Source organism: Polyergus mexicanus, unplaced genomic scaffold (assembly GCF_030449975.1).
Source record: "Polyergus mexicanus isolate NDT 795.1 unplaced genomic scaffold, iyPolMexi1.0 SCAF_7, whole genome shotgun sequence".
NCBI lineage: Eukaryota > Metazoa > Arthropoda > Insecta > Hymenoptera > Formicidae > Polyergus > Polyergus mexicanus.
The window spans coordinates 1,802,069-1,826,135 of record NW_027223327.1 but is presented as its reverse complement, the minus strand read 5'-3'; the positions used below and the strand labels follow the sequence as shown (position 1 = coordinate 1,826,135).

The following is a 24,067-nucleotide window of genomic DNA, read 5'->3' as shown; positions in this document are numbered from 1 at the left end:
AGCGCAATGGAACTTTGTAAATTCGTCGTAAATGTGTAAGAATCCTTTAAGTCGCTTTACGATTGTCGTACAAGCTTATTGATCCGATTATATGAGGCGAGTCGTGAAATTTATCGGTTATCGCTTCACGATGTCCCGAGATAGTTATCGGTCCGATGTGATAGAGCATTCCCGCGATCGTTTTCGCGCTAATTCTATATAGAAGAGATGTATAGAATAACGCGAGGTAGAATCGGTGTTAACCATGAGAGAAAACGTGAGCTCGATCCACGGCGTTATTTATCAACGACAGCGATATTCGGTTAACGGAACGGTGATTACGCGCGAAGCGTGAAAGAGGAAGAAAGATTTTATCGGCACCAGAGTGCAGATGTTGTATCTGTTGTGTAAACGCGCTTCTACTTCTCTCCCGGATGATGAGTAATTACGCGCGAAGAAAAGTACAATGCTCTCTCTCTCTCTCTCTCTTTTTTTTTCTCGAGAAGAGGAGCGATCCTCCTTCCTCCGCGCAAGCAGGTGTGTATAGCCGTTACTCCTTAGGATCATTTGTTCAGCCGTTGCGTTAAGGGTCAGGGCTAAGAATGATAAACGATCCCTTCGCCTCGTCCTCGGCGTATTCCTCCTTCGGGATTACCTTCAAGGGGAGTATAAACGGGCTTCACCGGAGGAACATGGAGGGAAGAGAGGAATAGGACCACCCTCGCGGTCCCTTCCTTCACCTTTGTCTTAATGTAGGCGAAATTTAAAGGGGCAGCTCTCTTCGAGACAGAGGGAGCTTAAAGGGGAAATTCGTTGCTTCGCTGGTCGACGAGAGCGTCCGTGTCGCGACGAGAAGGAGACACGGCGACGACGCGTCGCCCACGGGACGATTTAAATCAATTCCGCTGCGCGGCGTAAGATAAATTCCCAGACTGACGTTTAAGCGATCGCGAAAGTTTTTCATAGCACGCCGGGCGCCGCCGCCGCGGTACGCGCGATATGGCATGGTACAAAAGTTTGCTCCTTAAACGATCCGATACGGTCGGCAAACTTCTTTCCCGCGCTCGCGCGGGGGTTGCGCCGGGAAAGGGGGAAGCAGCGTGATTAAATCGGGTGCCGCATCGCGAATGATATACGTTCGCCTTCGCGTTCGCGCCGACCGTACGTGCGTTCGATTCGATCGGCGGGTAATTACTTACGTAAACTCCGAGAAGCGAAAACTGCTCTACGTCCTATCATTTTCTCTCTTTTCTATGACCACGGTAGTAGATAAAAAGTTGAAGGGCGTCGTTATCGAATTTAAGTTCGCTCGGTATAATTTCGCGGAAAGCCCTATCTGCGCGTGGTAGAGCTTAGCCCGACATCGGTATCAACCAATCCCAGGTGTTCAATTGGCGCTCCGCCAGAATTTAAGCTCGGCTTAAATTTTGCGCAGTCGCTGCTACCGCTACCGCTACCACTATCGTAGACGACTATTACGGTAACTAGGGCAGATTCGGATTAGAATTAACTAATTGTTGCGTACACCATCCTAATTAGATGAAATTCCCGCATGCTCTCCGCGCACTAATATTTGATTGCAGCCGCGGAGAGCAAGTTAAATCTATTTCCGTGGCACGCGTAATCGTGATGTCTTATATAATCGATAGTACATTATTATAATATTCGGGAAAGAATGTTTCGTAATTTGCGTAATTTTCTTTAGATTTGTTTAATTTTAAATCGTAAATTTTCAATTTTACTTCCCTATCAATATTCGGTCGAATGGAGTTGCGAAGCAACGATGACTTACCGATTACATTTAAATGGACTAGATGACTCATATGAGGCGTCGTGGAGACCTGGCACTCGTAAATACCGCTGTCCCGATGCTGCGGATATTTAATCTGGAGCGTCCAGTCGTCCGAATGGGCAGTGTGGATCGCGCGAAATCGCTGGTCGTTCGTGTATGTATAACGGCCAATTGTGAGCAAATGAACGTCTCTATGCCGGACCCACGATACTTGTAGCGTCATCTGCAAAAAAAAAAAAAAAAATGAGTTTGGAATTTTAGCATATGTGAAAGAAAAAAAAATGTAGAAGGGAGGAGAGAGAAGAAAAGGCACTGCGATGGTCTATGGGAATCATGAATGATTTCCTACGGTGGTTCCTAACTCGGAATCTTTTGTGCTTGGTTAAGGGTTATCCATTATTACGCCGGGACACGTAATTAGAGTCTCGTTTGTGTCTGGCATGTCCGTAAATTAGCAAAATATCGGTCAGGACTTTTAATCATGCTCCCGACCAGGAGATCTCGACACGCTGCCAGCGCCGTCCATTATTATCCAATGCAAGTTTTTTTTTCTTTAAAACAAGCGTGTATAAAATAGAGGTATGAATAAACGAATGATTTTTCTCGGTTCATTTATCCGGAAAAAATTCTCTCGTATAAAATGTCAACTGTAAGATAAATTACATCCTGCTATCGCGAGATGAAGTAAATAATCGATTATCGTGAACAAACGCATAGCTTTTATATAAAAATTAAATTAATAAAAACATTCTCGAAAAATATCAAAATAAACACGAACCGAATAATATACACATAAAATTATATTCGCTCATTCAAAAGTATGATTTTCTTCGTTATCCCAACTATATGGTAGCTGCGTCTTTTAGCATTTGTAACGTGCATGCGCGAAGAAAATGATTCGTGTAGATTGATAGCTAGCGATTTCTCTCCGATGACACATGCAATGGAATAAATTACAAACAAGATTTAAATTCGGAGCAAGCGTGCGGGATATACGACGCCGCATCAGATACAACTTTCGCCTTTCTTCCTCTCTTCCTTGTACGAAGGAATTGATAGAGTCGCTTTGCATATCGTTGCGAAGCTGGTATCCGAGATAAAACGCCCCGAGCCGCGATAATTGGACACCCGAGTGCGATGACGTGTAAATATTCGTATCTTTCGAACGGGATCGATACTCGAAGACGCGAACCCTTTGAGCACATGCAGCAGTAACGTAGTTCAGATTGCATCTCTACCTGGCGGAAGATGTTCTGAAAGCGATCATTTGTTTTTTGTAGCGCCCAACATTGGCGATTAAATTAAATGTCGCGATCTAATCGAGAGGTAAGCTTGCATCGATAAAATCGATATTGATCGAAGTACGGGTTAATAACGCGAGCGAGCGGAACGCGAATATGAGAATTGGAGATAGAAAATTAGAATTAATCGAGTTTATCGCGGTACTTGTATATTAACGGCAACTTTGAATACATCTCGAGGAGCGCGATGTTAAATATTGTATTATGTATACGGGATACCGTGATAGCACTCATCTTCCGCGCCATTTCTGCGCTTCTTTAAATTTTAACGCTCGCTTCAATTCCCGTCTTTCATTAAGAACGCCATCGCCCGGGAATCCCGAGGGAATCGGTATACCTTATCCCATCGCTATCCGCCATCCGTTCCCCGGGATCCGCCTCTCTGGATCCTTATATCCAACTCACTCGGTAGTTTCCGAAAGCAGACCCGGACGCGGTCGGCGAGTCCTGCCGGACGAATACGAGTTGCCGCGGAAGTTTCGGCGACCCAAAGATGTCCCGTTGTTCGAGAAACTTGCAGCGATATCCCGAACAGATAAGGGGCGGACGAGGCAAGGTCTTAGCCAGATAAGGACGTCTTCCTAACGGGAAGACGGAGAGGAACGGGGAGAAAGGTCCCTTTGACGACGAAGATCTCCAAGTCCGAAGTAAGTAGATGGGTCTGAGTTTGGTCGGACAAGAGATTCGACACTCTTCTCGTTTCTGTTTTCGCGCTACCGTCTTTTAGTTTTATGTTCTTTCGCTAATTTATGATACGTGACCGACGTGAAATGCCATTGTCGCGCTATCGTAGAATTTAGAAGGCTCTGTTCCCGGTACGGATCTAGGACGGCAGGGGTCAAACACCGTCGACTCCGGGGCCGCGTATCCTGGCTTCCGACACTGAACCGCATAGCTAGCTTTTGCATACCGATTCTGCTGTCGCCGACACGATTTATGTGAATTCCCTTTCTCACAGAAACTCGCCGAATGCAGATAGATAGATGGACATGGATTTATATTCTGTACTCTGATAAAAATCCGACGAGAACGACAGAACGTTATGTATCGAGCGGGATAATGTGATTTAATATAAATTTTTGGTTTTATGCGCGCGCGCGAGATTTTTAATACGATATATAATTAAAACGAAATTATATAATGATTAAAAAAAAATGTAATTGCTCAAAAAACAATATCGCGCAGACACATTCTAGTACAATATTAACGTCATTCTTTCTCTCTTTATTTTTTCAAGCAATAAAGGTAGTGTGTCAATTAACTCGTGGAAGTTCGTTTTGTCGTAAATAAATAAAACGACATTATTTGGCCGAATGAACAGCCACGTATGATGAAGAATTGATCAATCTACCGACGCGACACGCTCATTTCGTCGCGATGTTATGCTACTCGACGTTTGAGTTATTGGAATCGATGTCGGGTGCGATTATAGCACATTAGTGTCTCGCCCTCGGCGAATCAAATATCGCGTATGAGTTTTCAACGAAAATTTTCCATGAGCTTTACGTTGCGCCGGGCTTGATCGAATTACCGATCAATTATCCGACGTAAACAAATCCCGCGTAAGAAGATTCCGACCCAATTTCGCGCCAGGCGGGATGAGATTGTGGCACGGAAAGGTAGAAAGTAAATTACTCTCTCTCTCTCTCTCTCTCTCTCTCTCTCTCTCTCTCTCTCTCTCCTTCTCTGTATTTCATCATGAGGCACATTGCAGCGCATCCGAGAAATCAGAGAACGCGTTCGACTCACGAGGGTATGCTTTGGGAAGTACGAATCGTTGCTCACAAGGCTCTCGATACAACGTAACTCCGGATAAAGCGAATCTGATTATTAATGCCAGGTTCATTTCGTCATGGTTACGCGAACATTTCCAATTCTAATTAATGCTCTCATCGACAAGCGATATTTACATATTTCTTTATTGTTTTATATTAAAAGTTTAAATATCTGTTAATAGAAACGAAGAATTTCAGATAAATATATCGAGGAGAAATCGATGAATTGTAAGTGGTTAAAGAAATTCCTAATTATAAGAATCTCACGCGAATCTTGAATTTTTATTTAAAGAAATAGACAAAGGTCCAATTCGTTAAAAAATATATATTTTTAATATAAAAACAAAATTAAAAAAAAATTGCAAGAAATATTAAAACAGAAGAATAATGATGGCACACATGCTCTAAATAATCGTGCGCCTCTCGTCAAAAGTGATTCGTTCTTGATAAATTATGCAAAATAAAAAATGGGCATTTTTTTTTTAATCTTTACATTTGTCATTGTTCATTTCGATAAAATTCTCGTTGCTCTGGGAGATTGCGGGATTTAAGCGGCGTCAACAAAGTATTGAATTAAAAACGCATTTGTTAAAACGTAATTGATCGAAAAAGAATCGTGCGACAACAGGAGACATTCGAAATTATGCATTATTTCGTCGAGTAGAGCCAGAGAAATTGCCTTCACAAATTGTATAATAGCGAATATAATTGCCATGCCGCTCGATTGTCTGATTTGAGGATGAGAAAACGAGATTTCACGATAAAAAAAATTGGTTATTTCATACGATACGAAAGATATATTTTCTGACGTGTTTTATTTTATTTCACGATACGGAAGATTATCAGCCCGATTATTTATCCCGCTCAAAAAATATTATTACGAAGATTTGACGAATATCCCCTTTGCTCCTTTCAAAAAGTTATGTTTTAAAGTACAATTTGATAAATTAATAATAATTTATAAAATATGTCAATCAGAAAAATTACTTTTCTATCGAATGTAACTTATTTATATATGTTAAATAAAGATGCATTCGTATATTGGATCAACGTAATGTAACGTTATTCACGCACAGACGACGCAGTTTATCGATTCGCGTTCGTCGTTGATTTTCAGCAAGTTTATCTTGAGACAATCATCTCGAGGGTCAACGGGAACGAATAGTCTATCTATCCCACGGGATTATGTGCCCATACCCACGCAATTTCATCCCGACAATCTACATTCACGCCGTCCGATCGAACCGTCCACGATGCTATTTTTGCCTCTCGACGATTTCGCGCCCTTTTGTATCTTTGTAGGACGTTTCTACCGTACTTTAGGCAGAAGTGTCTCAAAGATCTTATTGTCTTATCATGTTACGGGCGATTACGAGAGGGCAGAAACCTGCTTATATTGCTCGCTCTTAACGATCTTCGTCGTTCGTTGCTTTTTACTTTTTCCCTTATATTATATCTTTTAATAATCTATGTTTCTAGAAATTACTTTCTAACCACTAATATTCTTCAGCTTAATGATTAGATTTTTTGTTTTGTCCGAAAGAAATGCGAATCAATTTCGCAAAGGAAATGCTCGTTGAAATACGGCGAGACACGATAACCGCACGGGAAAAACGTGCGCTTTCAACATACAGACGTTACTACGGGTAGCCCAAATGCGAGTGCACATATATTAGCACCGTCCCCGGTATATATTTTTTCGCCGGTTTACGCACATATTGCCAGCAGAATAGCCGGCGCTAATTGCCAGTGTTGCGTTGGAATGGAACGGGAAGAGAGCGTTGTTTCAGCGCGTACCGGATGTTGCATCGCGTGTAGCCACACGTATAGACGAACGCGACGATATACACGCTGTGTCCCGTCCGATAAGCTTCTCACGAGGATTACGATGTCGCGCGCGATTCTCGTTCGTTCCAACTCCACGTGTACTCCCGCATTTTTCATCATTCCTGCGATTTCCGCGATCGCGCGCGATTAAACGATACGCGTATTCAACGCACCTTTTAACGGGAAAGATTCATCGAGAAAGAGAGGAATCGACAAGTGAAATGATAATCGATGAGGTAGACTTTTATTTCTCCCTTCTTCTTTCTTTGACTCTTCTTTTTTTTTAAGATTGAAGGAAGATAAGTGAAAAAACTAATCGCCCAAAAATTTCTTTCGCGATATTTTAAACTAAAACGTTATCGTGTAAAACCGTATGAGAATTTTGAATATTTTGTAAAGCGAATATACGCGAGAAAGCAAATATTGTTTGGAATCTTGTCATCTCGGAGCAGACAGTTAATTTCTGAAACACTTTCTATGCTTAATAGCATAAAGATATCTGAAATAATCAAGTTTTGAATAAATATGTAATTTTATATATCGACACGATTAAAAGCTGGAATTATTCAAGCGATCCTATATTACGACGATGATTTTCCGTCCCGAGTATTATATGTCTGGAAAGATCTCTTCTCGGGAATAAGATCATCCTGAAATAAGATCGATCTCCTTGTTTTACGCTCAAGTATTCCGAAATATCCTAGAACTTTCCAAGTCGCAAAAGAGACTCGTTCTCGATAGTCAAGGTGCCTAACTATCGCCAATTAATGATCTCTAAGAGCGTAACGGATTTCCGATATCTCGATAGTTCACGTGTCGAATCACTTTCAAGACGCCATCAGCTTTCTCCATGAAGATGCTCTTCTCCCCCTAGTTTGCCTCTTGACGACAAGGGAGAGAGGTAAGGTTTCACCTTACTCCCTTTCGTCTACTAATCGATAGATTTTCTCGCGAAGCCCTCGCCCGCCATGGTGATATCCCGACCCCCGCTTAGCATCGCTCTTAATTGAGTTTTCAGGATTAAACGGCCGATCGATTAACTGCAGTTGACGTCGGGTGTCTCTACACTGTTAATTGCAATCGACTAAATGTTAATCTATTCTCATCTATTCGTGTTATCTATTCTTATACGCCTTTCATTAGAGAAGAAAAAAACATGTAGGCAACCATACTAAATTTCTGCGTTTGAAAGATATTTCTGAATAAACTAAAATATTCGAGAAAAATCATAATCGACCCTTTCTTTATATCGACACATATTTCAAAACAAATTCGCGTTTCATATACTATGTATATATATATACATATATTGCGTATTGTCGCCTGAAAATCGACCTAGCTGGGCGAACGAGGTTACGTTAATTTCGTTGCTATCACAGTGGAATAAACGCCGGTAGAAACGCTTACGGGGGTGAATTGTCAGCGAAATTCCCCGGCGCGTGCACACAATAAAATTGGACATCGGCCGGGCTTTTCACCACCACCCGGCTAGCGACAAAAGTGCCGCGGTTGCGCATAGGATTACGAATCGCTAAATACGTAAATATAATTCATTGCTCGTTAGCGGCACTTTGATAATTAGCCTGACCGCCAAATTGCATTTCGGGCGCGCGCGGATTACGCGGCGTTTAATCGCACGTCAAAGTATCTCATCGAATCTGTTTTCTTCCTTCTGCCTTTTTCTTTCCTATTTTTTATCTACATACGTATAACACGCGCACTTTGTGATAAATTTGAAGGGACGACTATATAAGCGAGAAATGGGAAATAGAAGAAGAAGGAAATTAAAGCGTAAAAAAAATGAAATTATATCTGCAATCTCTCTCTCTCTCTCTCTCTCTCTCTCTCTTTATCTGCATAACTAAACTATATACAATTCGAACGAAATTCGAGTGCGGACGTAATTATTGTACGTATATTTAATATTGATATTAAATTTCTATTCGGTATCTATAATAATAATTATCGCGCGTTCGGCGAGATTTTATTTGCGAAAATTGCAATTCTCTCTCCTCATTGCGAAAATATAAAATGTCTACGCGTAAAATAATATAAAATGTCGTGAAGAATTGAGACAACGACGAGATACGAAATACCATATTACTGAGCAATTTCATCTTTTATAGGCACTTAAATGTGTTGTCACGGAGAAAATTAAATGGTTTATACATTGGACGGTGGTGGCAACGAATTCGTTCAATGCCATTTAAATGGATATCATCGACATGGCAGCGCGTCGATTATTTATTTTCCCCTTCCCTCTTCCCCCTCTGCTCACTGCTCTGTTCTCTGAAAATTGCAATCATTTGATATCTCTCATCGTTTAACGTACGTTAATTCCACGGCGCGACATCAAATATTCCCCTAAATACAATGAACTCGGTGTCAGTTGTCATTAAAGCTCCCCATGTATACCGAAAAAGATAATGTTCGCGAAACAAAGAGAAAGGAATTAGCTAGGGAATTGAAATGGTCGCCAAGCACGCACGATTCTCGTCAGCTGCCGCTAAAATCGTATTCCTACAAAGGTAAAAGAGAGAGAGAGAGGGGGGGGGGGAGAGAAGGAAGGGGAACATCCGGGGACGCACGAAAAATCACGATACTTTTTATATAAAACGATAACGAGCGCACATTTCCGTTTAAGCGACATTCGCGAATCTCGGCAAGTTTGCCTATAATTTTTTTAAACTTTGAACACGCACATCGAGAAGAACCGATGACCGGCGATCCGTGTCTTCTATCCTCCCCCGCAGTCTCCTCCGTCCCCTTTGTCGGCGCGATATTGCTGAATCGACGCGTTCCATTCGATGAATTCGATTGAAAGCGTCCAACTGGAAACCGCTCGTAGCTTATCAGTCGCGAGAGGCACTGATAATGTTTCGCGTGTCCCCGCGCCCATTTCCGGTATATTGTAACATCGACTCGACGATGTATCACGCTATATCGACACACAACTCGACGTTTCGCACCGCGTCCTGCGAGCACGTTACCGCCGTCGATACTTAATTAAGCGGTCCTGTTAATTAGCGCTCCCCGAACATCAGAGTTTTACCGCTCTTCTCTGACTAATTGATGCAACGGATTCGAATGTACAACGAGAGAGAAGCTCGTTTTCCCTCAAGATTTTTCAAGATCCACGAATAGATTCGGCGAATATTAATTCATCATACAACTTGTTCCACATCGTGGAATATTTCAGCAACGATTCATCCTTGACGAATATTGAACTGACCCTTTTTTTTTTCTCCAAGCGCCAAGAGAGTTTCCAGAAGAAAATTATAAATATGCATAAGGGACATAAGAAATAATTCAAATAAATTGAAAAGAGAAACATCCTATTGATAGATCGTCGGCGAGATTTTACAAGAATTTACGTCATAAACGCGAGCAGAAAATCGGCATAAATTCGGAATACATAATTATTCGGTGAGAAGATTCGTTCGTTCCGAGCGAATACTTGAATACTTAATTATGTGCGACAAGTTCAATTAGCAATTATCGTTTCGAAGTGGAGCGCATTTGGTAGCGCATAAATGCTCCATGGACGACAGTTCCCAAGTTATCGCGCTTTTACATTCCTTAGTAGGATAGACGGAGTTAATTTGATCCCATTTGCGGTATGCATTGCGGATGCAAAAGGTGAAAGGGCATGTTCCACCCTGCGTCCCATCGATTAATTCAAAGTCGCGATTAAGCGCGTAATAATTAAATGCGCCATTAGCGTATCTCGGGTAGAAAAATTGCGACAATATGATTCAAGAATCGACTCGGGTTTATTAATGATGAGTTTCCTTGTTACCTGAATGCATAATGTAACGAAAAACTTGCTCTATAACAACAAAATAATTCAACACGAATTAAAATGTTATTGAATAAAAAAACTAGGAGAAATGGCAGTTAGATGTTTTCGAAAAAGTCTTTCAATTATTCGAGAAAACACGCGGTCGATACAGGTACTTTTGTTCGTCTCACCCTCTCTTTCGCGAACTCTCCGCGAAAAGAAAACCCTAACTCATATAGACATAGAAAGTTGTATTATTGCGACAAGTTTCGCTGTCTAAAAGCGGCCGTAGCCTTCACGTCGACTCTCCGGAGATTACTTTTATTCCAGCGTAAAAACGACTTTCCACGCACAACAATGTGCCTGCACAAAACGAGCTCGCGAATAAGCGTGCATGCACGTGCGCGCGCGTCTGTACTTTACAGTTGAACTGGCAGAAATGTGCTAATGCAAGCAAATGCCGGAATAAAATATTATTTTGTAAGATTGATAAGGAGAAAAATTCTTAAAGATAATTTTAATATTTTAGTCGGTATATATAATATTATATTTGACTAATATAAAATTATTCCACTGAAATAATTTTAGCCAAATACGAATGTCCAAAGTTCAAGATTCTTGACAGATTGATCCTGTCTTAAAATCTCTTAGGTTAAGGAGTGGATGCGCGTCGCTTCTTAGGGAAATCGCACATTCCTGCGAGAAAAAGAGAGAGGAGAAGAAACGATGGCGACTCAAGGGAGGCAAGTTGCGTGTCGCGAACTAGTTTGTCTATCGTGTGTTATCGGTTAACCATTTGTCTTCGGTGGTTACAGTAATCTCACTACAATCCTTTACGTCGTCTCGTGAAGAAGGAGCTATTCGCTTCTCGCTATATACACCCTAGGGACAAACTCAAAAGACAATGTTTAAAAAAAAGGGCGATTTTTTGCTCTCAAGAGAAATAAATCTTTTGAAATTCGAAGAAAAGACATTAATACTGATAGAAAAAATAATTAAAAACCTGTAAAAGCTTGGAAAAATTATAGTGACTAAACGATATATATATATAAAAAAAAAAAAAAAAAAAAAAAAAAAAAAAAAAAAAAAAAAAAGAGAGAGAGAGAGAGAGAGAGTGTGAAGGCAGAATTCGATATTTATTTATTTTTTAAATGTAGCTTATCACACACACACACAAATCGCAAAATATTGTACAGAAATAAAAGAAGATATTCGGGCCAGATGCTCGTGGCGTATTGTGCTATTTCAACGAGAATTCTTTGACATTTTCTCGCCCAGTGCGCATTCGCGATTTTCAGCGCAGATTCTGTGCCCTTCCCGCATTGTTCGGAAATATGTCGCTGCGCCCGATCGGATGTTTTAGAAAAATAGAAAGATTTGATGCCGAGAAAAAAATATTATATTGTGCAAATTAAAAATTAAACTGTATCGTTAAATGTTACGAGTAGAATTATATCGTCGATCTAATCAATGGAGAGTGGAAGAGGAGGGAGATGGCTGCACTAACCAAGTATATCCATCTTACAGTTAGTTATCGGCATCGGACGGCGGAAAATGAAAAGTGCATCCTCGACGCGTTTACTTGCGCCGCTATTCTCTTCTCAGAGCTGTCTATCAAAATTTCCTAATATCAAAATTTAATGAATTTCCTCGGACAAACATACAGGAAGAAAGAAACTGAAAAATTACTGAATTGCTGAGAAAATTGAAGAGCAGATACGAAAAGCACACGCGCGAATGAAAGAAGTGATGAAAATTCATCGAAAATGATTCGAGTCAGAAATAGCAAGTGGTTAGCTCTGTATTATTCTTTTATCAATTCTAAGTTCCTCGCGTTTTTATTTCGCTACGATCATCTTGGTTCACCGTTTATTAAAAAAATAAAAAAGATTACATCCAATCTCTTAGAAATTTTCCAAAAATAGTTCCAACATTATTGTAATATAATATAATGTTACCTTTTTCCATACATATATGTATGTATGTATGTATGTAATTTTAATATAGAAATTATATATACATCGTATTACAATAACAAAATTATGTAAGGGCAAAACGAGACGAATTGAAAAAATGTAAACAGATATTTGGCGAGGGAAGGGCGTGACTAATTGTAAGCAGTCAGTCGGTCCCGAGTTTTCGCCGCGGCAAGACGAGTAAATCTATCGATATCAAACACGCATTTGAAAATCAACGATCTTTCCTGACTCCCATCGACTCCCGTCTATATAATTCATAATAATCCTTATGATATAATAATAATAATAATAATATACAACACGCTTTTAATGGTCGGATCGCGCTTTCTCGCTTGCAATATAATTTTCAAGAACAAAGCATATGCCTTTGAAGATTGATCTTTCGCGTTACCGTTTTCAGCCAACAATAGCTTCTGTCCACAAGAGATTGGAACATTATCCCTTAAACGAAGGTATCTTTGTATAATATAGTTGCTGCAGTTAGGAAAGCGTAGAAAAGTTCGCTATTCGGTTCGCTGACATCGAGAAGCATTTCGCGAGCACAAAATTTCACCCGCAAAGCTTTTTCGCGAACCTTCAATCTTTACGGATATATTATCATGCTCCAATAAAGCATAAAAATACAACGAACAGATGCAAAGCCGCGGAAAAGTTTGGCGTGACGTTTACAAGAAAGGCAAATTAGACTTTTAACGAGACAAGCCGTGGCAACTCTTCGTGTAGTATACAGCTATCCTTGTGCACAAATACACACACGCGGGCTATTATAAAATAACGCAAAACTAAAATATAATTGAAATTATGTTTAATTTCACAAAGTTCCGCGGGAAAATGCAGTTCTTGTCACATCTCTGTTCCACTCGCTTACTAGAATTAATTATCATATTTTACATTTCGCGATAATATTACATTTCGCGGTAATATTGCATTTCGCGTTTTATACGTTTCTGTACGGTTGACGTAAAAACATATACATACACGCGACGAGTGTGCTCGTCGAGTCGCTGCCGCGTACAATTTTATACAGAGCGACGCGTTAATCAAGAAAACCCCGAAAAACCACCTCTGTCCTTCTTTGTTTCCCACCAACGCGACTTCTTTATCCGTATTTTGTCCCACCCTCTCCTTTATTGCATTATGCATATCATACGGCCGGTTGGATGGCAATTGTGTCGCTCGGACACGTACAGGTAGAAATTCCGGGACAGTTGGAAAGAACAGACAAGGATACAAGATAGATCAAGAAAGAGAGAACGGGGTACGTACGCGGAGGATGAGCGGGAGAAAGAAAAAGGGGCGCGGTCAGTATACTTTAAGCTGCAAATTGTGTAACCGAAAACTACTTGGTATTCAAGCCGCAACATCTTTTCGCCTCTTCGTATTCCGTTTTTCGCTTCGGTCGCATTGAGGCGGAGAATGGAAATGCGGATTGATCGATAGTCCCTCGCGGACCGCCGCAAAAGGATTCGGCGGTCACTCGGTGAATAAAAGCGACCGGGGCTCGTCGTAATAGTGATTCAACGTAAATGGAACTTTTGAGCGGGCAAAAGGAGCGACGCGAACAATGCCGTTACACGGCCGCTAAAACCTCCCCCGATTTGCCCCTCGTTTGTTTCCGCTCGTTTCACCGCGCACCTTTACACGATCGACACGTGTCTCTGTATTTCCTCTCAATTCATCTGTCCACCTGTATTTTAACCGCCCCTATGTTAATAAAGCCCGGCATGTGTGTTTCGTGAAATGACATTTATTTTCAATTATTTTTTGCAGGAAAAACTAAATCAATTATTTTTATTCGAGAAAAAAATCTATTATAATAAAATAATACGTTCTTAAAATATCATCCATTTTACTCGTGCGTCTTTTTATACGCGTTTAATAATTTTAATAATTACATTTTTTTATAATTTAATAATTTTACAATTTCAATAATAAATTTTTAAATAAACGTTGCAAAGCGAGAATGGATTTTTACATGTTTGTATTAATCTCTCCTGTTTGTAATTAAATTATGGAAAATTAAACCGTCAAATTGCGACTGTCATCAAATTCTCGTAGCACCAGACACCGTCTGATTTTTCTGTATACGTTGCTTTTTCGTCGAAAATGCTCATAAAACAATCGACGTAAGCGGAACTCGGATACGATGTATATCCAGATAAAGCAACGATAACAGCTTGAATTTGCATAATTTTATAATTGCACAGTCACGCACACAAATATATCATTCTTCGTCAAAGAGTAGAAGTAACTCGATGGATTTCTTTTGACGTTTGAACGTTTTTTTCATTATGTACGATGGTAGGGGAGCAAAGTTTTACAAATATATAATAATAATAATAATAATAATTATTATTATTATTATTAAAATTCAAACTTTTTTATCCAAATTAATTAATTTTTTTACACATCATACATTTTTAAGAAAGAAACTTAGAAGTGCATTCGAATTCAAGACTCGTTGATTTCCTCGCAACTCATTGTACATTAAGCGCCGCAAAAGCTCGCGGCCGCGCTTATTTAAAAATCGAATTGGTGAAGTGCCTTGTGCGCGCTAATCAAATTTCTCAAATGATGTCAGCTCTAAGCGCATCCCCCATAGTCAACCCGTAGTCGCGACGCAAAGCGCACTTTGACGCCTCGCCCTTGTAATGCGTCTTAATAACTGGAGAATCGGAGCAGGTTGCCGGCGTTGTAATCCAGATCGAGAACAGCAGATGATATGTATCTCGACACTAAACGGCCGTGTATACACGGCGTCTTCACATTCTGTTTATGTAATATATAAATTCTGCTTCGACTTTCATCGACAAATACGTCTCGAAATAATTTACCGCTTCTACGAGTAATTCAACGACGCCGGTATATGCGCGTCGCGTTGAATTACTTTATTAATTATTACACGATCGATAAATTCGGAAAAATCGAGATGTGAAACATCACGAAAATATACTTAGGTACTTATACGTATTGTATAACAGAGTTAATAAATTTAAATAATATCATGAAAGAGAAAGAGAGAGAGAGAGAGAGAGAGAGAGAGAGCGCAGAATCGGAGTGTTATTTATAATCGAATAGATTACAGACGATTGCAGTTTTACTTTAAACAAACTCTCTAGCGAAACATTCATATTTTTAACATTGGTCGTGCACCCAAGAATAGACTAGTGCGGTCTTGTTTTATTTTTAAATATAGGTATAAAAGGAAAGAGAGAGAGAGAGAGAGAGAGAGGTCAATCAATAATCTCTGTATTATTATTATACTGCGTTATTCGTTGCTCGGGTTCCTTCCACGAGATAAAAATAAGCACCAAGAGCATCGTCATGCGCGTGGAAACTATTCGTTTATTTTCGTAGAATCGTTACGGTGTTATTGCGCATATACGTGTTGATGATTTTATACGCGCAGACACAGATATACAGATCTGTACGAATATGTATTTAGCGTTTACGTTCTCTATCTCTCCCGTCGATATTTCCACAAATAGCGTTCGTTCCGAACGACATCGATGTTGCATTAAATTGGATTTATCCCGGTTTACTACTCGACACATAATGTATACGTGATTATCCCGTTCACAAATAGATCGAATTTCCAACAATATAGAATAATGAAGTGACTGCATTATTCAAAGAATCCTGCCGTTCGTTGCGCGAGGTATTATTATAGTGAATAATCAGCTAAATTTGCAGATTCTTTTATCGAAAATTACACTTTGCGTTGAAACATTCAGCATCTATATGACTATAAAAGATGACGAGTATAGTAGCGTTTGTACGTAACATCGAATTATGCCGCGAAATTAAAAGAGAATCGACTTATCAAAAGTATAATAATGTTAACTCGATCGGTTTTCGGTACGGCGGCGGTCCTCGTTTTATCTTCGCTAAAATCCACCCTTTATATGTGAGGACCACCCGGATGCAGGATAGTAAATGAAAACCGAAAAAGCCAGCTGCGCGATCGCTGACCTTTTACGCTATTTTAACCACAAAACGCGGAGAGAGAGAAAGAGCGACACAAAACAAGAAGGTACACAAGGAGAAAGCGAGCGGGGAATGAGTGTTCTCGTAAAGCGACCACGCAGCCAGGCGCGAATAGAAAATTATCGTCTTGGAGGAAAAGCAGAGAGTCTCTCTCTCTCTCTCTCTCTCTCTCTCTCTCTCGGTTGCGAGAGAGGCGAGAGAGCTTTCGCGTACATCGAGACGCAGCTTGTGATGGCCTTTAAGCACCGGCGCGAAATTTCAAACCGCGAGGACTCTTGTAGAACCGACAGAGCGCGGCGGTGGTCCAGTAAAACGATCCATGCGTTAAATTCGAAACGGAACACGCGGCCGTAAACGTCTCTTAGAATACCCGAGAGCGAGAATCGCGGGGGATGACGGTTTCTCTTTTAACCAGTTCCCGTTCTCAATTAACGTCGAGAGGAAGAAAGGAACGATGGAGATCTGTTTCCTCGCGAGATTTTCGTTGCCTTCTGGAATTCTCGCGGAGCATCCTCGACGCGCGAAGAGAGAAAAGAGTATACATACATATACATAGATGCTATATCGTCTAACAAGAGCGGAACGTCTAATAAGAATTCCGGCTGGATGCGGCGGTAAATCACCGTCATCGAAATTTGCGAGAATATTGGCTTTTGCATTATTGGTTTTTGCCTCGCGAGCATTCGAGAAAACATCTGCATCCGCGCTCTCCTCACTCTTTATCTCTCGTTCGTCTTCCTCGATTCCGTGTAGAATTCCGCGACGCGAATTCTCAGGCGGAACAGCTGTTTCCTTTAGTCGACGACGGGGATTCGCTGAAAAAGAATCGCGGCAAACCTCTCTCTCTCTCTCTCTTCACTGTTTCTATTTTCTCTACTCATCCATTCTGGCTATTCATATACGTTCTTACATTTAATATTTCTTCCTCGGCTCGACTTTTTAAATAGGTTTTAAAACAATAGAGAATTTTAAACTGAGAGAAAACTCGGTTTAATTCGAATGAAACAACAGCTGTTCCACCCAAATCCAATGAATATTGATTGAAATTAATAAAATGTTTTGTGTTAAATATATTTAATTTTTATCTGATATTTATCGGAGCGGTTGCTGATTTGTTGAAATTAAAAGGTTTTGTTGATAAATAATTTGGTTAAAATAATATTAAATCGTGCAACATATTTCGTTAATTTTAATTTCTGTCTGACGTAAATCAATAATTTATTTAAATTTTCTCTCGCTGTATCCATTTATGCAATATATAATTTGTACATGTATGTATTACCATCGTATTGAAGAGAAAATCCTGTGCCCCAGTTCTCATCGATATTACGATCTAATATGCCGATCGAAAATTCATAAACATTATTTCTTCTCACTAATTTAAGAAAAAATGAAACGAGATACATTTTCTCCAGAATTTCATACAACTCTTTAGCAATGTCGAGCCTTCTGTCGAGCGCGTCACGTGATTTGAAGATTGAAATAGCGATGGGAGATCCGGTGCAGGATCCAAGATGGAAAATAAAGGAAAAATTCGTGGGCAAATGCTTTCCAATTTTCTCGCGAGCAGCTGTTCCGCGACGCCAACCAGACGCGTCGGAGGGAGCAAAGAATCGTTTGACAGTTTTCACGTTCGCGTCGGATCCGAGATTCCAAGAAAGCGCAAAGATCGCAAGGGAGCGTCGCCCATGCGACGAACGACGTTCCTCGACAATCGTCCGAGGACTCGCGAATTTTAAATTGATCGTCTATTTCGAAAATTGAACCTTCTCGATCTTTTATTGAAAGTGAGAAGACGGAATTGCCTTCTCTCTATGGTATAAAGCTGATTCAAGCCATTCGATATTTGCGGACCAAAAATTCATTCGATCGAATCAGAAACGAACTTTTCAAAATAGACATTTCAAAAGTTCTCTTGATATTTTCTTTTTTCGGCCAGTTACCGATTGAAAAAAAACCGTCGGTGCATGAGAATGCACGAGTGTATGACATTTGGAAACAAAGAAATATTATGATGGAAAATTCGATGTGTCATCATCACGGAATTCTCGAGGCGAAACTTATCGCATCGATCAATTTATTACACACTTTTCTCATGTCTTGGAAAATGCCAATCTATAGAGATAGCGGCTTTTGGAAACAGACGACCTAGATTCAGAATTGCCCTCGGATTTCCGTTCACAATTTACTGCCGAAAAGAAGCGGTTTTTCGTTGCAAGAAAGAGAAAGAGCATCCTTTCAAATTGAAAAAAAAATGATGAAAAAAAAAAGGAATAATGCAGTGCCGACTTCTTTGTTAGAATAGATGAACCAGTGAGAATGAAAAGAGAATGTTAAAAAAAAAAAAAAATGAAAGCTTCAATCTAAATGGTATTTATATTTTTACATATATTTACAGTTTGTTTAATTGTATAAAAATCAATATTTTTAATACACATTTGTTTTTATAATGAACATAATTACATTATACATGTGATACCAAAAATAGATACTTGGAAATAGATTTATAAATCATTCACTAATTATGCATTCACTGACGTAATAAAATAAAATTATATCTGCGGCATTCTCTATTCATCTTAAAAGCGATTCACCTTAATGCTACATGTATGCGGTGGTATCTTGCTCGGATGGTTATAGGGGTAAAAACAGTCGTCGTAAATTATTCGTTAAGGTGGAATCAGTTGGTTGCCTCGCCGTGGAACGCATTTCGCCTGATTTATTACCGAAAATCGTGCCGTGGGTAATTTAACCCCCGACGTTTTCTCGAATTACAACATCTGTGCGTTGCGTCACAACGTACGGGATACGATCGAGACAGGTAATAACGTAAGTAACGTAAGTAACGAATCCTTTGATGCGTTCGAATATCGTTTCACGCGTTTAAACATCAGCGAGATTCTTTCTAAAAATTTAAGTATATGCCAGGAATTATACAGTATATGCCAAATTAAAAAGATATTTACAAGCAATACTTGAACTTGCAAATATAACGGTGGCACATATTGGTTTACTGTCACAGGCGCCGAACATAAATATGTTAACACGTGTGTTTAACGACGTTCGAATTGGCAAATATACATTTAAATCTGTCGCCATATATCGCTGAAATTGATCGTCAAGGGTGTTGGTGCAAATCTCTCTCTGCGAGATGCAATCAAGTACGGGCATCATTAATATTCCGTACGTGTTTCTAATTAATCCGTTTATAGAAGTTTCTGCATTTCTGTATAATTAGCGATGGCATCTAACTCCTCGAGGAGGCATCGACACCTCGTTCGCCACCAGACAAACGTGATGTAGAAATTCTTCAATATTAAATATCTTAATAATCATAAAATCGAGATAAATTTTTTAGATTAAGATCAAAATTCATTAAAAATTAATTTAAAAGTTTTTCAAAGAGACATGTCATCTTCTCGCAATATTTCAAACAGTCTCTTAATTTTTAAAACTATGAAAGTAGATATACGTTGTTAATAAAACTTTTGCAATAAATATGTCGATCTATAATATATTTAAAAATATACATCGCTTTGACTATTTCATAAAATAATTCGCAGATGAAATATTAAAAAGAAGAAAGCGTGGATTATACGGATTTCGCGAGAATCATTAAGTCGAATGCCACTAATAACTCCAACGAGAACCATTTGCCAACTCGTTAGAAGAGCTGGTCTGAAAAAATCACTGGATTTTTTGCACGTTTACGGATCGCGTAGCACGAAATGGATTCGGTCGAGATCAACGCTCGTTTCGAACAATCTTTCTCTAATTAATATTGATTTTGATAAATAAATTAAACTTATTAGCTGGTAAAATTCCTCATCGATCATAAAGATTAATTAAATGCGTCGGTTTCTTCTTTTAATCCCGCGGTAACTACGGTCATATCAAATATAAAAGGTTTCATCTCGTCGCATCTTACACTTCAAAAATTGACTCGGAATTAAGCAGGCCAACGGATTAAACGCTCGCTAAATGAATAACGATAATCCTCTCATTGATATACACGGAATCACCGATCGTGGGAGATTCTTTTGACGTTCATTCGTATATGAACGCTCCAATTACGATCCGCGTTCTATTATAAACGCCCGTCGTTGGAATGTTCTACGAAAGTACGGCGATCGATCCGGAACAGTTATAAAGACGCCTCTTCTTGAAGCGGTGGCGGCGTCGTTCCAACTTTAACGACCGTCCCGTAAGGAGAAAAAAGGTCGGAATTATCGGTGAAAAAACTCGTTACGGACGCGAAAATCCAATTAGTTCTAACGTCCTCGCCTTTCCGCAGTCACGGCAGTCGCAAGAAGATTTCGAACTTAAGGCCACCCTCCGCCGTCACTTTCCCTCTCTCTTTCTCTCTTCGGCTCTCGCACCCTCGGGCACCCTCTTCGCGGACGAGAAGGAGAATCGCGCGAGCCTGCATACCGCATCAGTTCCCTGACTTCTTCCTAACATACCATCCTCTCCCTTTCCCTCGATGCAGCGATTCTCTCGCGCAGCCATTAAGAAGTACACGTGGGTACGCTGCGTCTCTTCTTTTTTTTTTTAAAGCTCTTTAAGCGCAATCTCTCTGGCACGCTTTGGTGCATTTCCCGAGCTTTTAACGAGATTCTTCAAAAGGAGAATATATATATATTCAAAGTCGATAGTGACCGTGTGCTTTCTTTGTTTTACGTATCTATGGCTGGACCACTGATATCTGTTCACCGTAGATGGCTCACATATTATTTTAAATAAACATTTGATCGATTATATGAAATAGGAATCTCTGATAAAAGATGTGTACAGAGATTATACAATTATTTATATAATACATTTAATAGTTTCTGTTTAGTGCAGAATATATATTGTATTTAATCATGAAGATTCATATCGAGAGCGGGAGAAAAAAAGAGCATTAACTTTAGAAAGAACTAGTTCTAGAGATACTCGAGAACGGCTCATAGGAGATCGAAAAGGTGTCTAATTGCTGTTCGGAAAAACGACGGAAGCTTCAACGTTCGCTTTTCTTACTTCGCGTCTCTCATTCTTCGTTCTTTCTATCGTCCTCTATCTGTCTTTGCGACGTTCGCCCTTTTCTTTCGGTCGAAAACTCACTGGACGAAGAGGATCTGCCCACTGAGCTTTCTGGCTATAGCGCCCGCTTTTTCAAGGGCCGCTATCTAGAGTTAACCGCTAAAAATTAATTTGTCATTTGCTCCGACTAAGTTGGGCCAGTATCGCGACGTTGGTGTTTCGCGCTAATTAATTCGTCGAGTGCGGCGACTCGATAATTTAGCAGCTCATTAACCTTTTTATATCGAACCAAGTTTTACATTCGCGCCGTCTATTTGCTGCTAAATGTAGCGATAAATTCCTTAATCAAAATCTAAGATAACGCGGCGCTTTATTAGATGAACGAAAAGAGGAACCCAGTGTCGGACAGACATGTCTTTTGGAATTAGACATGTACACGAAATGTGACGGATAAAGTTTACGATTGTTTTAAAAATGTTATAAAAGCCTAACATATCTAGTATCTTAATGAGATAATCGTTTATAAACAAGCCTATAAAGCTTGCAAGAAAACTCGTCGCAAACGTTACCGCAGTGTCCCGCAAGGTTCCGAGAAAGTTACGGAAAGGATCGTCTTCGCGATGGCGAACGGAAGGGATAAAAAGCATCGGTCGGTCGACGAACGGGGGCGAATCTGAAAAAGTGTGAGATCAAGCAGTTGCCTCTAATTGCTGGCCGGAAAATCTTTCAAGGTATCCCGTTTCTCTTTTCCACCGCCTTTCTCGTTGCCTCATCCCTCGACTCCACCACCCCATTTGTCTCCCGGCGCGTTTCCCCTTCCGATTCCCGCGTAGAGAATCGCCACCACCTTCCGCCCGCCGGGATCATCTGTCCCGAGAGAGATTCCTCCCCTTTTCGGTTCACCCTCAATTCTCTCTTGTCGGTCGCGACACGACCTACTCATTCGCAGTCGCGCTTTTACACGCGCCATCCACCATCCCCTCGTCCTTTACCCCTCACTTTCCCTCTCTTCCTCACTTTTCTCGTACCTCCCGCGATATTCATTCTCGAAAGGATCTCCGATCCGATACGACGGAGACGTCTACCGGAAAGCCAACTGCGGGATTATCCGCCAGATCTCTTTCGCCTAGATGCCGTTCCGCAGATCCCATTTCCAACTGGGTGCGTCTAATATAAGTATAGGACGATGTTTCGCTTTGAGACGCTCGGGCAATTCTACTCGACCGATGAATATGATACACCGTGATTTCGCGGAAGGGTACTCTTTTGATCCGGCACGATCAAATTCAAAGCTTTTACTTTCTTAGCGTATTTTCTATACAATAATTTAAAAAAAAAATAATTGTGATAAGTTAAAATAACTGCAAAAATAACTTGTGGAAATTCTAACAATTTAAAAATATATCTGAAAAGAAAATCTCAGCGACGCAAAACGCGAAGATTTAGAATTAAATGCTTGCGGCGTGTCGTTGACAGTTACGCTCAATGTAAATCGCGCTCGCGTAATTCGGAGGGAACAGTCGAAGGGATTCTGGATTGCATGTAAAACCATGTGCTTATAGCGTAACCAAGATTTTCTAGATCCAGGTTCAACCAACGAGCGCCGCGTCCGGAATCGTAATGAAGCTTCATTGCTTCCGGCGGATCGCAGTTCTTCGAGTTCGGCTGAAAGATATGCAGGACACGCGATAAAGCGACCTTCTCACCCTACGTCCTACTTTACCTCTATCCCATTACGCTATTACAGAAAGGTATTAGCCCCTTTGCCCCGTTTCGCCCTTCCTTCGTCTTCCTTATCCGCGCTTCTGCCAATTTTATTCCAAGTGTTCCTGTATTCCCTTCTCCTCCCCTCGTCTTATTAAATCCTCGCCGGTTAATATCGTTCAACGATCTCTATCGATTCCACGATGCCTATAAACGTCTTGTCTCGTGCCAATTTCCGCGAAGCGATTTGATGAAATTTTAAATGGGGATCCAGATATTACGTCCGTTCTTTTCGATCGGCAGAAATATCTCGCAATTTGTAAAGCATCGAAGCAACCAAGTGTATTCAATCGATTTTTCCTTTTTAAACGAGATCAAAATTCTACTCAAAAAGTTGGTTCCCAAAGAATTTATAGCAGATCGTTGTTAGAATGGAAAACCGACAAATTCAATATTTTCCGAGTAAAAATATTGCGTTCGGCCGATAATAAAGAAATATTCGCAATTTATAGATTTTACACAAATACGGAGAGAAAACCGGATGAGATTAATTTCAAATTACCCAAATCATCGCTAATGAATTGTTCAATGAATTAATCGATAAATTATTTATTGGACATTTAATTAGCGACGATATACTAATCGGACTTCGAATTCGAACGATGCATCGAGATATCATTCGAAGATGAAATTATTGCGGTAACGATGCTCTTGCGATCTACACAAATCGCGATAGAATTTCATAAAGGAACGAGACAGTCGGAAACGAATGCTATTTTCCTAAGAAATGAGTTTCGAGATACGAAGATCGCGAGAAGAGAGACGGAAGAGCCGGAATTTGTCTCGTTGAGAGAACGTATTCAAAAATCGTCGATCGTTTCCGACAATCGATAGCATCAGCGTTCGTCGCTGGCGTTTTC

At 40.2% G+C, this 24,067-nt stretch overlaps 2 protein-coding genes across 7 annotated transcripts in view; one reads left to right on the top strand and one right to left on the bottom strand.

Annotated features, from left to right (window-relative positions):
* Positions 1 to 24,067, bottom strand: part of LOC138934453 (neurotrimin) — a 315,283-nt gene that overhangs the window by 110,598 nt on the left and 180,618 nt on the right. For all 5 annotated transcript variants that reach the window (XR_011447131.1, XM_070298197.1, XM_070298198.1 and 2 more), the window contains one exon: positions 1,772 to 1,994. Coding sequence is in view for 4 of the 5 variants with exons in the window: in XM_070298197.1 (XP_070154298.1) it covers positions 1,772 to 1,994 (223 nt within the window). In the remaining variant the exon portion in view is untranslated. The remainder of the gene's footprint in view (positions 1 to 1,771; positions 1,995 to 24,067) is intronic.
* The window catches only part of LOC138934452 (uncharacterized), a 159,732-nt gene that overhangs the window by 114,820 nt on the left and 20,845 nt on the right, over positions 1 to 24,067 (top strand). The window lies entirely within an intron of this gene.